The sequence below is a fragment of the Leptodactylus fuscus genome, chromosome 5 (genome assembly GCF_031893055.1).
Source record: "Leptodactylus fuscus isolate aLepFus1 chromosome 5, aLepFus1.hap2, whole genome shotgun sequence".
In the NCBI taxonomy this organism is placed as follows: domain Eukaryota; kingdom Metazoa; phylum Chordata; class Amphibia; order Anura; family Leptodactylidae; genus Leptodactylus; species Leptodactylus fuscus.
Genome location: NC_134269.1, coordinates 44,683,757 through 44,697,068, shown reverse-complemented (window position 1 = coordinate 44,697,068; position 13,312 = coordinate 44,683,757). Strand labels below are relative to the sequence as shown.

The window sequence follows — 13,312 nt, the reverse complement described above, 5'->3', positions numbered from 1 at the left end:
AACAAGACGCAGAAATTAGTCGAATAACCCAAATGATAAAAATGTTGTAGACCTCAAAACCACATCCCAAAAAATTTCTGGTCCGGAACCAGAAATTGTCCCTACTGAATTGGGTAAAGTACAAAGGCTGAGTAAAAAAATAAAAAATAAATAATAATAATAATAATAATAATAATAATAATAACCATCTTACAGTAGTGGAATCTGAAATTTCTTGAGGTGAAATTGCCTAAGATTTATTACGCTCTTGCACGTTTTTTCGGTATATTAGTCACATAAAAATTCACAGGTAAACAATAGATAAAATTCATTGATCTGAGGGAAAAATTTTATTTAATGAAATTAGAAAATGGCGCCTATAAATGGAACAAATACAATCTCTTCCATGGCCATTACTACGCACTAGTCAGGCGCCATCTACAGTCATACTGCTGCAGCACAATCACTCCACAGCTCCACCTACAGGCTACAATAAACACTGCACCTAAATCTACATGCAGCAGACGCAGAATGATGACGTCATATCTGCCCGCTTCCTCGTTTATGTAGCAGCAACGTAAGAGACAAAAGAAAAGTAGTAATTGTAAGAAAATAATACGGTTATAGCTTTGCTTTGTCGTTTCTTCTCCTGAATAGCTATTATTTTACTGGCTAAAATTACCGGGTTGTGGTAAGGTTTAATAATGCCAGTAACAATCATGGCTGCTGTTGCGTCGAGTGACGTCATTGGAGCGCGCCGCAAGTAACTATTTCTATGGCAGTACAGTATTGACATTCAGTATTTCACCGCAAGTACGATCATGTGGGCTGCCGCGCACCTAGCCTCCAGGACGAGGGTGAGTAGAGCAGTGTCTTACTAATACCTGCTAAGGACATGGCTATACATTACTGTGCACGTGTGCTGTGTACATATAGCTAGGAGCAGCAGTCTCTTACTAATACCTGCTAAGGACATGCACCATACATTACTGCGCACTTGTGCTGTGTACATATAACTAGGAGCAGTGACTTACTAAATACCTACTAGTGACATGTACCATACATTACTGTGCACGTGCGCTGTGTATGTATAACCAGGATCAGTCTCTTACTAATATCTGCTGGGACATGGACCATACATCACTGTGCACTTGTCCTGTGTACATATAGCTAGGATCAGTCTCTTACTAATACCTGCTAAGCACATGGACCATACATCACTGCGCACTTGTGCTGTGTACATATAGCTAGGATCAGTCTCTTACTTATACCTACTAGTGACATGTACCATACATCACTGCGCACTTGTGCTGTGTACATATAACTAGGATCAGTCTCTTAATAATACCTGCAATTTTGGCATTTCCCTAGAGTTAAATCGGCAGCATAAATGTTTCGTGTGTTAGTTTGCTACAGTGTGTCAGTGCAGGTGATGTGTACCACTGTGGAGTCCAGGTTGAAGATTAAGATTACATAAAATTGTAAACAAATCCTGAACTGTGAGAAGTGTTACGCCAGATTCACACCTGTGCTTGCGTCCCCCCTTCCCGAACGGAAACCTAATCCGCTTAAAAAAGCAGTTGCCTGTGGAAACCTGCAGACCCCATAGACGATCATGGGATTCCGCCCAGTTTCAGGTGGAAACGGAATCCCCAAATGGAGTTCCAGCGCTGGTGTCAACCCAGCCTTAGATTTGTAGAGGGTCTCACACTGTCAGAAGGATTAAGATGAAAAGTAAATTAGTAAGTAACTTCATTCTTTATTGCACTATATTGACCAACTTTTGTAACTTCCCATTGCAAAATAGTACCTGGTTGTAGGTAGTTAATAACTGCTTGAGGCTGAGGCCCCACAAAAAAGGAATTGGAAGTTCTTATACTTCTCCCTTCTGTTCAATCCACTCCTGGCTTTGGCTAAAAAAAAAAAAACAGAGCAAAATTTGAAACCAAAAAAAGCTGCATTTCCACAACATGGGGCCTTAGCCTTAAATTGTGTACCAAGTGAGCCAAACTGGTACTAGAAGGTCTGATCAGTTGAGTGGTTGTCACGCTAGATGACAACCGGCTACATGAAGAGAGTATTTTCTGGAATAGAAAACAAACTACATAGTACCTGAACAATTTGGGCTAAGTAGAACCGAACTGAGTCGAGCTAGCTTAGGGGTGCAGAACAGTCTTAAAGAAGACCTTTCATGTCCTCGGGCACATGCAGTTTTATATACCGCTATAAAGCTGACAGTGCACTGAATTCAGAGCACTGTCTGCTTTCCTGTTATGTGTCCCTGGGATGGAGATATCAGTGCCGTTACCGATCTCTGCCCACTGTCAGAAGGGCGTTCCTGACAGTGTAGCCAGGCTGTGAGGGACACCCCTCCTGATAATACTCGTCCATAACGCACTTATCTCAGCTGACGACTTTGCCTCTTACTTTAAAACTAAAATTGACACCATCAGAAAAAACCCCTCTACCCAACTACTTACTGTTCCTCATCCCTGACCTGTTTCTCCTCCATAACTGACGAAAAACTCTCCTCCCTTATCTCCAAATCCCACCTCACCTCCTGCGTGCTCGACCCGATCCAGTCACATTTCATCCCCAAACTCGGTGAAGTCATTACTCCAGCCCTAACCCACCTCTTCAATCTATCCCTAACCAATGGATCCTTCCCCTCAGCCTTCAAACATGCCACTGTCACTCCTATACTTAAGAAACTGTCCCTCGACCCGTCCTCTCCTACCAACTATCGTCCCATCTCACTGCTCCCGTACGCCTCAAAACTTCTTGAGCAACACGTCCACTCCGAACTCTCCTCCTATTTCTCATCCAACCTGCTGTTTGACAGACTACAGTCAGGCTTCAGACCCCGGTACTCCACTGAAACTGCCCTAACAAAAGTCACCACTGACCTGCTAACCTCCAAAGCCAAGCGCCATTACTCTGTCCTCCTCCTCCTTGACCTCTCCTCTGCCTTTGACACAGTTGACCACTCCCTCCTGTTAGAAATTCTCTTATCCCTTGGTATCTCAGACCTGGCCCATTCCTGGATCTCCTCATACCTCGCCAACCGCACATTCAGCGTCTCCCACTCGCACACCACCTCCTCATCTTGCCCTCTCTCTGTAGGTGTCCCCCAGGGCTCCGTCCTAGGACCCCTCCTGTTCTCCATCTCCACCCTTGGCCTGGGTCAACTCATAGAATCTCATGGCTTTCAGTACCATTGCTATGCCGACGACGCCCAAATATACATCTCTGGACCAGACATTACCTCCCTGCTGGCCAGAGTTCCAGATTGTTTAGCAGCCGTAGCCTCCTTCCTCTCCTCCCGCTTTCTCAAACTCAACATGGAGAAAACAGAGTTTATCATCTTCAGCCCATCCTGTATGGCCCCTCCACCTGACTCATCTATCAAAGTTAATGGAACCACAATTACCCCTGTCCCACAGGCCCGATGCCTTGGGGTAACCCTGGACTCTGAACTATCCTTCAAGCCACATATTCAAGCCCTCAACACCTCCTGCCGCCTCCAACTCAAGAACATCCACTCCTCACCCAGGAAACTACCAAGATGCTCGTCCAGGTCCTCATAATCTCCCGCTTAGACTACTGCAACACCCTTCTCCATGGACTCCCGGCTAACACCCTCGCCCCCTCCAGTCCACCTTAAACTGTGCTGCTCGCTTAATCCACCTCACCCCCCGATCTTCATCGGCTGCTCCTCTCTGCCAGTCCCTCCACTGTTGGCTTTCTAGCGGTAATAAAACCGCACGTGCAGGAGGACATGGATGGTCCTCTTTAAGTCCTGGCTCTCATAAACATAGGAAAAGTGACTTTGGGTCACAGTGTGAATCGGCAGGTCAATCTGCTGACCGCTATGGCTGACTATGGAGCGAAAATCACCTCGCCCTGCTTATGATAACTCTATTCTATATACGAATGGGCAGAAGACTAAAACCTACTCTATCACTGGGCTTTAGCTTTAACACTTATTAAACTGTGTCTTCAGAGGCACACAAGTCACAATGTTCATCTTGAGTCACTTCGGGCATTGCCAGTGTTATTTCACAATGTCTCCTTGGGGTATATTCACTTGCATCTATTCACTTTTCTCCTGGACAGACTTGTTACCTTTGTAACCTTAGAAGATCATTTGCATCAAAAGGAGAAAATCGGATCACACAAGTGCTAAAGACAAAGTTTCCTCTCGCCTCCTCTGTGAAAGTTGTGGATATTTCAGGTAATGAAGGTGCATGTACATTGTACAGATTAGAAGACAATGGCGTAACAGCCCATAGATCTCTAGGTCATTCAGGCACCTCATGATGATCTCAGGCGTACAAATGGCCTATTGTTCCTCACAATGAAGAGTAAAGGCTAATGGTGTCAGCCATTGTCCTGGAAGTAGTATTCATGACTGAGATTGCTACACACCTCGAGCTTATGTTGTTACCCACCAACTATATACCGTATGTGGTATGATTATTAAGGTGGCCATAACTGAGTATCAGCATCTCCAAACCCAGGTAGATAAGACCATATTTATGGCCGTTGTATATGTCTGGCTTCTACACAACTGTATGGGCTCCTGGGTTAGTCTGACAATCTACAGTGCAGTATACGCCTCATCGAAAACTACCCAAATGCCTGTGTTGCTCACAGCTATTCCTCCTGATTCCCCCCATAAACTTGCACACAGGGTCATCAGAGTCAGTGGGAAGAGGGAAATATAGATGTGTAATATGTATGGCCTTAATACTTGCCACTCTTAGGATCTCTACGTTATCTGCCACCTTGTCCTGTTCCTCTGCAGTACATGGTGTAATATCACATGAGTGACGGGTGACAGATAAATGTCATATACTGTATCTAATGTTATCATGTCTGGATATATAATATGGACCTCTTATTACAGGAGGATGTGGGGCAATGTATGAGATCCATGTCGAGTCTGAAGAATTCAAAAATAAGCGCACAGTTCAGCAGCATCAGATGGTCAATGAGGTGAGATCCGAATTACTGTATATACTGGTTTATATGAAGGTCATTCCTGCATCTACAACCTAACTTCTATTAACCCATTCCTGTATCTATCAGTCTGGATACCCGATAAGATTATGTGGGCGCCAGTGGGATTGGTTATTCTGTGACCCTTTGTCTGCAGTTTTGTTCCTACTGAATACATCTGAAGCGGGACTGTTATTAGCGGAGGTCTATGGGATGTGAGAAAACTTGGGGTCAGTTCACACGTGAACTGCCCGCGCGGGTTTTGACACCGAGAGAGACGTGGTGAGCCGCATCTCTCTCTTGTCAAAAACCCGCCTGCCGCGACAATCGCGGTCGCGGCTTTCCCCTCCGCTGTCGGCTCAAATGAATGAGCCAACATAGGAGGGAGCTGCCGGGGGCGCGCGGCTTCCGCCTGAAGAAAGGGCAGGTCGCTAGCAGAAAAAAAAGCCCGGTGGTCTACATAGACCACCATTGTAAGGGGTGGATTTTGCTTCAAAATCCGCCCCTTTGCCCACGTGTGAACTAGCCCTTACAGTATTACACAAAACTGGTGCGGTTTCTGTTTACTTGTCTTGCAGTGATAATGTCAAATACATGTACGAGATCTCTGCAGTCTACCACCATCCACTGCGCTCTTGTCATACTAGTATTACCACGGTGGCCAGTGCTTGGCTGCAGCAGTTATAGGCCTGCATGTGATGTCATCATTAGAGGACAAGAAAGCAGAGACATGCATGTACTCAGTGGATAAAGAAGGAACTACACCTTGTGCTGTGTATTATATAGACTTGGCCATGGTAAACATGGTGTCTCACCTCTGCTTATTCCTTATCTAGGCTCTTCAAGATGAGATTAAAGCCATGCACGGGCTCAGAATCTTCACGTCTGTTCCAAAACCTTGAAGATGCATCAAGTTGGAGAGAAATTCAAAATGTAACCTACCCGGAGAGAGCATCACCTGCTGTATACCCTATGACAAGGGGGTTCATGCAATATGTCATGTGACTGTAGAGAAAAATGTGGGGGTATATTTATATGAAGCTACAGCCATTGCACATTATAACTTTGCTGCCTAGAATATAAAATTAATATTCTAATAAAGTAGAGTGTGCACAGTTGTTTTATTTTTGCTTATAAAGTGAAAAAACCCAAAAACTTGCTTTACAAATTTTCTTGATAAAGGAACCTTTTGCCATTTAGTGTATACATTTATCCTGATCTGGCTCCTGTTAACAAAAGAACAACAAATTACTCAAGGATCAGACTACACAGGTTGTTTGTACAGTCATGGCCAAAAGTTTTGAGAATGACACAAATCTTATATTTTCACATGATCTGCTGCCCTCTGGTTTTTATGTGTGTTTGTCAGATGTTTTTATCACATACAGAAATATAATTGCAATCATATTATGAGTAACAAAAGCTTATATTGACAGTTAGAATGAGTTAATGCAGCGTTGCAATATTTGCAGTGTTGACCCTTCTTCTTCAAGACCTCTGCAATTCTCCCTGGCATGCTCTCAATCAACTTCTGGACCAAATCCTGACTGATAGCAGTCCATTCTTGCACAATCAATGCTTGCATTTTGTCAGAATTTGTAGGTTTTTGTTTGTCCACCCGTCTCTTGATGATTGATCACAAGTTCTCAATGGGATTAAGATCTGGGGAGTTTCCAGGCCATGGACCCAAAATCTCTCTGTTTTGTTCCCTGAGCCATTTAGTTATCACCTTTTGCTTTATGGCAAGGTGCTCCATAATGCTGGAAAAGGCATTGTTGATCGCCAAACTGCTCTTGGACGGTTGGGAGAAGTTGATCTTGGAGGACATTCTGGTACCATTCTTTATTCATGGCGGTGTTTTTAGGCAAGACTGTGAGAGAGCCGATTCCCTTGGCTGAGAAGCAACCCCACACATGAATGGTTTCAGGATGCCTTACAGTTGGCATGAGACAAGACTGGTGGTAGCGCTCACCTCGTCTTCTCCGAATAAGCTGTTTTTCCAGATGTCCCAAACAATCGAAAAGGGGATTCATCAGAGAAAATGACTTTCCCCCAGTCCTCAGCAGTCCACTCCCTGTACCTTTTGCAGAATATCAGTCTGTCCCTGATGTTTTTTTCTGGAGAGAAGTGGCTTCTTTGCTGCCCTCCTTGAGACCAGGCCTTGCTCCAAGAGTCTCCGCCTCACAGTGCGTGCAGATGCACTCACACCTGCCTGCTGCCATTCCTGAGCAAGCTCTGCACTGCTGGTAGCCCGATCCCGCAGCTGAAACACTTTTAAGAGACGCTCCTGGCGCTTGCTGGTCTTTCTTGGGCGCCCTGGAGCCTTTTTGCCAACAATGGAACCTCTCTCCTTGAAGTTCTTGATGATGCGATAGATTGTTGACTGAGGTGCAATCTTTCTAGCTGCGATACTCTTTCCTGTTAGGCCATTTTTGTGCAGTGCAATGATGACCGCACGTGTTTCTTTAGAGATAACCATGGTTAACAGAAGAGAAACAATGATGCCAAGCACCAGCCTCCTTTTAAAGTGTCCAGTGGTGTCATTCTTACTTAATCATGACAGACTGATCTCCAGCCCTGTCCTCATCAACACCCACACCTGTGTTAATGGAGCAATCACTGAAACGATGTTAGCTGGTCCTTTTAAGGCAGGGCTGCAATAATGTTGAAATGTGTTTTGGGGGATAAAGTTCATTTTCTAGGCAAATATTGACTTTGAAAGTAATTGCTGTTAAGCTGATCACTCTTTAGAACATTCTGGAGTATATGCAAATTGCCATTAGAAAAACTGAAGCAGTAGACTTTGTAAAAATTAATATTTGTATCATTCTCAAAAGTTTTGGCCATGACTGTATACAGAGGTATCCAATAAAGTGTACTGAATGGTATTTTTAGTTTTGTTTTCCCCCAGAATATGTTGATTATATGTTACTGTATCTAGCAGAGGTGCACACTTGGAAATACTATTGACATATTCAGAGATTTTCCTAACACATGTTCTGTACTAGACATGGTATGAACAGAACCTGAATGAATCTTCTTTTCTCCAAACATCTATATTATAACCAGCCAACTTGTCATACTCCTGCCTGCCCAGCAGATGGAGCTATTTGCATTTGTTCTATTTCTCTACACTGTATGTATATATTCTACACAAAGCACTTATCTGCTAAGAATCACTACCCACCTTTCCTTTGACCTTGCTGCTGAATTTCTTACATGGTGTGCTGTTCACACTGGACTAGTCGAGCACAGCTGACAGATTTCCACAATATGTCTGGAATGATAACACTCAGTTGACCATTCCTGCTTTTTCATGAAAGGGGAATAGCACAAGGACTCACGCTTCAGGGCTCGTTCACATCTGCGTCGCCCTCTCCGTACTGCAGGTTTCCGTTTCCTGCCTAAAACAGAGGCAGGAGACGGAAACCTGCAGGAGGCTTTCTCACCCATTCATTTGAATGGGTGAGAGAGGTGTGCGGCGGTGAGCGTTTTATGCTCTCCGCCGCGAAACCGGGTTTTATAATCCGGACACAGAGTCGGACATGCAGTACTCTGTGTCCGGATAAAAAAAAATCCGGTTTCGCGCCGGAGAGCCTAAAACGCTCACCGCCGCGCACGGCCGGACCCGGTCTGTGGTTTCCGCCTTCTGGCATGCAGAAGACGGAAACGATAGAACGGAGACCGTGAACACAGGTGTGAACCTAGCATCATTTCTTATACATAGAGATCATTACTAACAAGGTGTAGAAAAGGAGAACTGGTAAAGGATTAACATCTGCTGCATGTGGCCATTAAGTCATTGAGGGCTACAGCAGAGGAGGCACAAGACACCTTCCTGCAACAAGCAGTGCTGAGAAAGGCCTTGTTAACATCTGCGTTGGTATTCTGTCCAGGGGAGTCCGCATGAAGACCCCCCTCCGAATGGAATAACAAACGCAACTGCAAGCGGTGTAGCAGTTGAAGCACACGGACCTCATAGACTATAATGGGGTCCATGTGCTTGCTGCCAGATCTCCACACGAATCATGCAGACAGGAAAGTAGTTCACGATTCATGCAGGCAGCACGTGGTCAGCACATGGACCCCTTTATAGTTTCTGGGGTCCGTGTGCTTTCATTGCACAGTGCTTGCCATTGCATTTGGTATTCCAATCGAGGGGTCCTCATGCAGACTCCCCCGGACAGAATACCAACGCAGATGTGAATGAAGGGTAAGGAGCGATAGGAGGCCTCATCTAATGTTCTAGGAGAGCAGGGTGACTTAGCACCCAAACCTTATACCCTGTATGTGTTGTGGACATTTTTACTTATCCCTATATATCAGTATATCGTCTCATAGATTAAGTGCCCACCTTTGGAAGCCTATCTGCTTCTAAAAAAAGAGGGGTCCACCACCCCCTGTCCCACCTGGTGAGGCACGGCTGTGATTCTCTTATCCAGGAACACCAAAAGCCACCTTAGGCTCAGGCCCCATGTAGCAGAATAGCTGCTTTATTTCTTTGTTTCAGATTTAGCTTTTTTGAGCCAGGAGTGGATTGAGCAGCATGTCTGTACACCTGCAAAGGCGGCCTCCTCCGGGAGACTCCTATAAGGGCTAGTTCACACGGGGCGTGCACTTTCCGGACGCCGCGGCTGAATCAACCACAGCGTGTGCCTGAAGAAAGGGCAGCTCGCTTCTTTTTTTTCTGCTAGTGGTCTACATAGACCTCTATCGTGAGGGGGCGGATTTTGAGGAGGATTCAGCGCCAAAATCTGCCCCCTGTGAACGAGCCCTTAGATTAATAGTATCCGGAATGTCAAAGTATTGATTCACTCCTCTCCTTTTCCCCTTGGCTCGATCAGGGCACTTCCATATACATAAGACAGTTATCATTCACCATATACAGATGGCTGACTGGCAGCATCGCTCCAGAGGAGATAAAGCAATGTATAGCCTCATATAATCTTTTTAATGAGCTTTTTCCAGGGTGTTCTAGACGGCCACTTGTATGGACATGACTCACAAGGCATTCCTATGTATAAGGAAAGAACACACCTCAGTAAGGATCAGCTCCCGGATCACCAGCACCAAGAACAAAACCGAGTCAGGAAAACCAGCAAAATGTGCTCAGGAATAAGAGGGGTGTGACAGGAGGGGCCACATGTAATACAGAGCACTCCCAACCAGGTAACACTAATCCATAACCTTGTAGATCCTGTTACCTGAGGCTGTTAATCCTAATCCGTACATTTTTAATGTGGTTGTTGATCCGGGGCTACAGCTCAAGCACATTTAACAATATATTCAATGTTGAAGTTATGAGAGGATTTCTATTCCATGGCCAAGTGACTAAGGCTGGTCACTGTACAGTAGATTTGGCATCATCATATTTACAACCAAATGAAAGGTCCAGCTTGTCCAATCTAGTCAGTGGCAAAATATCTACATGCTAGTCAACCACCAGCTAAAATGGCTGCATTGGCCATCTCAGCCAACTGGGTAAGACATAGAACAAGGTATTTTCATGGCCAAAATGACAAAGATCTGTATGGTGCACAACTAAGGCCCCGTTCCCACGGAGTAACACGCTGCTCATTTAGACACATATACACATATCAGAGCGCAGCGCTTCAAAACAGATCCCATTGACTTCAATGGGTGCCAGTCTTACGCACACTACACATTGAAATCAATGTGTTATAAAGCTTGCCATTGATTTCAATGTGTAGCGCGCACATAGGCCAGCACCCATTGAAGTCATTGGGATCTGTTTTGAAGCACCTCACTCTGACACGGGTATACGTGTCTAAATGAGCGGCGTGCTACTCCATGGGAACGGAGCCTAAAAGTTAGCCAATAATAGTTCAGTTTTGCTGGGCATGTACAGCTGGATTTTGGCCCGATCACTTTGCTTTTGGCCGACCAGCTGACTTTTGCAATCTCACTGCACTACCCCCCCCCCCCCCCCCACTCAGGGCTCTGGACACATTGTTCGATCTGTAGGTGTTGCCTTTGGATTCATTATAGTCGCCAACACATCAAGCATGGTGCACTATGGTGTTACTGTAGCGGCCTGTGCTTATGCATGGCATTCTGTCACTTTATTTTTGTGTATGCTCAGTGGACTATGCCAAATATTTGGTAGCCAATACATCTGTAACTCAGAACTTGCAGAGGTGCTCTATATAAGGACCCATAAAATTAGGAAAAGTTGTTGTAGCTTCCTGACAATACTTACCAAACTTATAGTGATAAAATTCACCATCCGCAAGAATGTCTACCTCATGTTTTAAGTACCTCGATTTGGAGCTGGAAAACCCCTTTTAGGCCGGGCCCCCATGGGTCGTAAATGCTGCGATATGCTTACAGCAGAGACGCTGCGGGAAAAACCGCGGCGTTTTACAGTGCAAGCAAAGGGGATGTGATTCATGCAAATCCTATGCCCACTTTGCGGAAAAAAATGCAGTACGGACACGCTGCGATTTGCAAAGCCGTTGCAGCTTTGCAAATCACAGCATGTCAATTATATCTATGGAAACGCCGGCGGCTTTCTCGTAGATCTAATTGTAACAAAGTCCGAAGAGGAAAACTCTGCGAACTTTCTGTTGAAAGCGCTGCTGGAAGAACCGCAATGCGTTCACGCTGCTGTTCTTTCCACAGTGCTTGAGCGCTGCGATTACAGCCCGTGGGGCCTTAGCCTTAGGGTGAATTCACACTGAGTAAACGCTAGCTTATTCTGAACGTAAAACACGTTCAGAATAAGCGGCGTCTAAAGCAGCTCCATTCATTTCTATGGGAGCGGGGATACGAGCGCTCCCCATAGAAATGAATGGGCTGCTTCTTTCACTCCGTGCAGTCCCATTGAAGTGAATGGGGAGTGCCGGCGTGTACGCTCCGGCATGAGCAGAGCTTGCCGTACACGCCGGCACTCCCCATTCACTTCAATGGGACTGCACGGAGTGAAAGAAGCAGCCCATTCATTTCTATGGGGAGCGCTCGTATCCCCGCTCCCATAGAAATGAATGGAGCTGCTCTAGACGCCGCTTATTCTGAACGTGTTTTACGTTCAGAATAAGCTAGCGTTTACTCAGTGTGAATGCACCCTTAGGCTGTTTTTTGAGCCAAAGCCAGGAGTGGATTGATCAGAAGGGAGACGTATAAGAGCTTGATGTATATTTCCCATTTCCTCTGTAGCCACTCTTGGCTTTGGCACAAAAAACACAGCAAAATCTGCAACAACAAAAAAAAAAAAAAAAAAAAAAAGCTGCATTTCTGCAACGTGGGGCCTCAGCCTTAAATAGATTTTTTTCATAGGATCAGATTATCAGTATGTGATCTGTGGAGGTCTGAAGCCTGGACCCCGCACAGATCAGCTGCTCCGGTAGCCACAAGCTGCTAATGGACAGAGCACAGGGCTAGTTCAGTATGGAAAATCCATAGAGGTACGAAAAACTCCATTATTAAAAGAGATATGAGACTACTACCAAACTTGTCTCACCCTTGTATTTGGTTAAACAAAAGTGTCAAACTCCACATAGAAGACAAAGCTGTCCATAGGTGTTACGTCCAACAAGCAGGAACACCTGTCCATCTTGTGTGTATAGGGATGTCCCAAGATCCTCAAGTGGCAGTGATTGAGAAGTTAGAAATGTTTGATCTCAACATGCCTGATCCTTCTATTCTCCCTCATCCTCTTTCCCAACACATGAATGCTCAGGAAAACCAAGCCTGTATGAGTCAATGAGAGGTTAGGAGAGATGTTGGCCAGAAAGCTCTCAAGTGTATCACCAACCCAAGTCTTTTATACTCTTCCTTTTTGTTTCCAACTAGTGTTTGGTTCTAAGAAACAGCATCAAAAACCTCATGTGTGATTATAGCCTTATGTTCTGACTGTGCATTTCCGTCGGCCATTTTCTTGTGGCCTCTTCCATTCAGCCACAGGAAAATGACCGACAGACATGTGCAGTCAGCGCTTTTGGATGAAGACGCAACGGTGCAGAGAGGCGGAGAAGACGACAGAGACGGCGCTGGAGAGTTATCACGCAGCACAGAGGACGCCCCCATGTGCTGTCTGGAGACTCATTAGCATAACAACAAAAACCGGGATATCTACCGAACAGCGGCGCGGAGAAGACATCTAAAGGTAGGGGAAGAGTAGCCTTTCTTAAGGCTATTCTGATGTGGGCTTAGTTAAAAACGAGATTTTAATGATATAATCCCTTTAACAGTTGGACATTGGTTCTGATCATTTGTCGCAGGGCCAGAACAAGCCTGGAAACCGATGGTTCGTTCTTAATAGAACCTGAGGGAAAGATGTTATTGAAACCCTTGATGGAGAACCTTTATGATA

The 13,312-nt window shown here is 45.2% G+C and overlaps 1 protein-coding gene across 1 annotated transcript; it reads left to right on the top strand.

Annotated features, from left to right (window-relative positions):
• Positions 1–743: 743 nt before the first annotated feature.
• On the top strand, positions 744–6,081 carry BOLA3 (bolA family member 3). Its single transcript, XM_075276154.1, has 4 exons — positions 744–836; positions 4,096–4,213; positions 4,889–4,977; positions 5,817–6,081. The coding sequence occupies exons 1-4, from the start codon at positions 801–803 to the stop codon at positions 5,880–5,882; spliced, it is 309 nt and encodes a 102-aa protein (XP_075132255.1). The 5' UTR covers positions 744–800; the 3' UTR covers positions 5,883–6,081.
• The last annotated feature ends 7,231 nt before the right edge of the window (positions 6,082–13,312 follow it).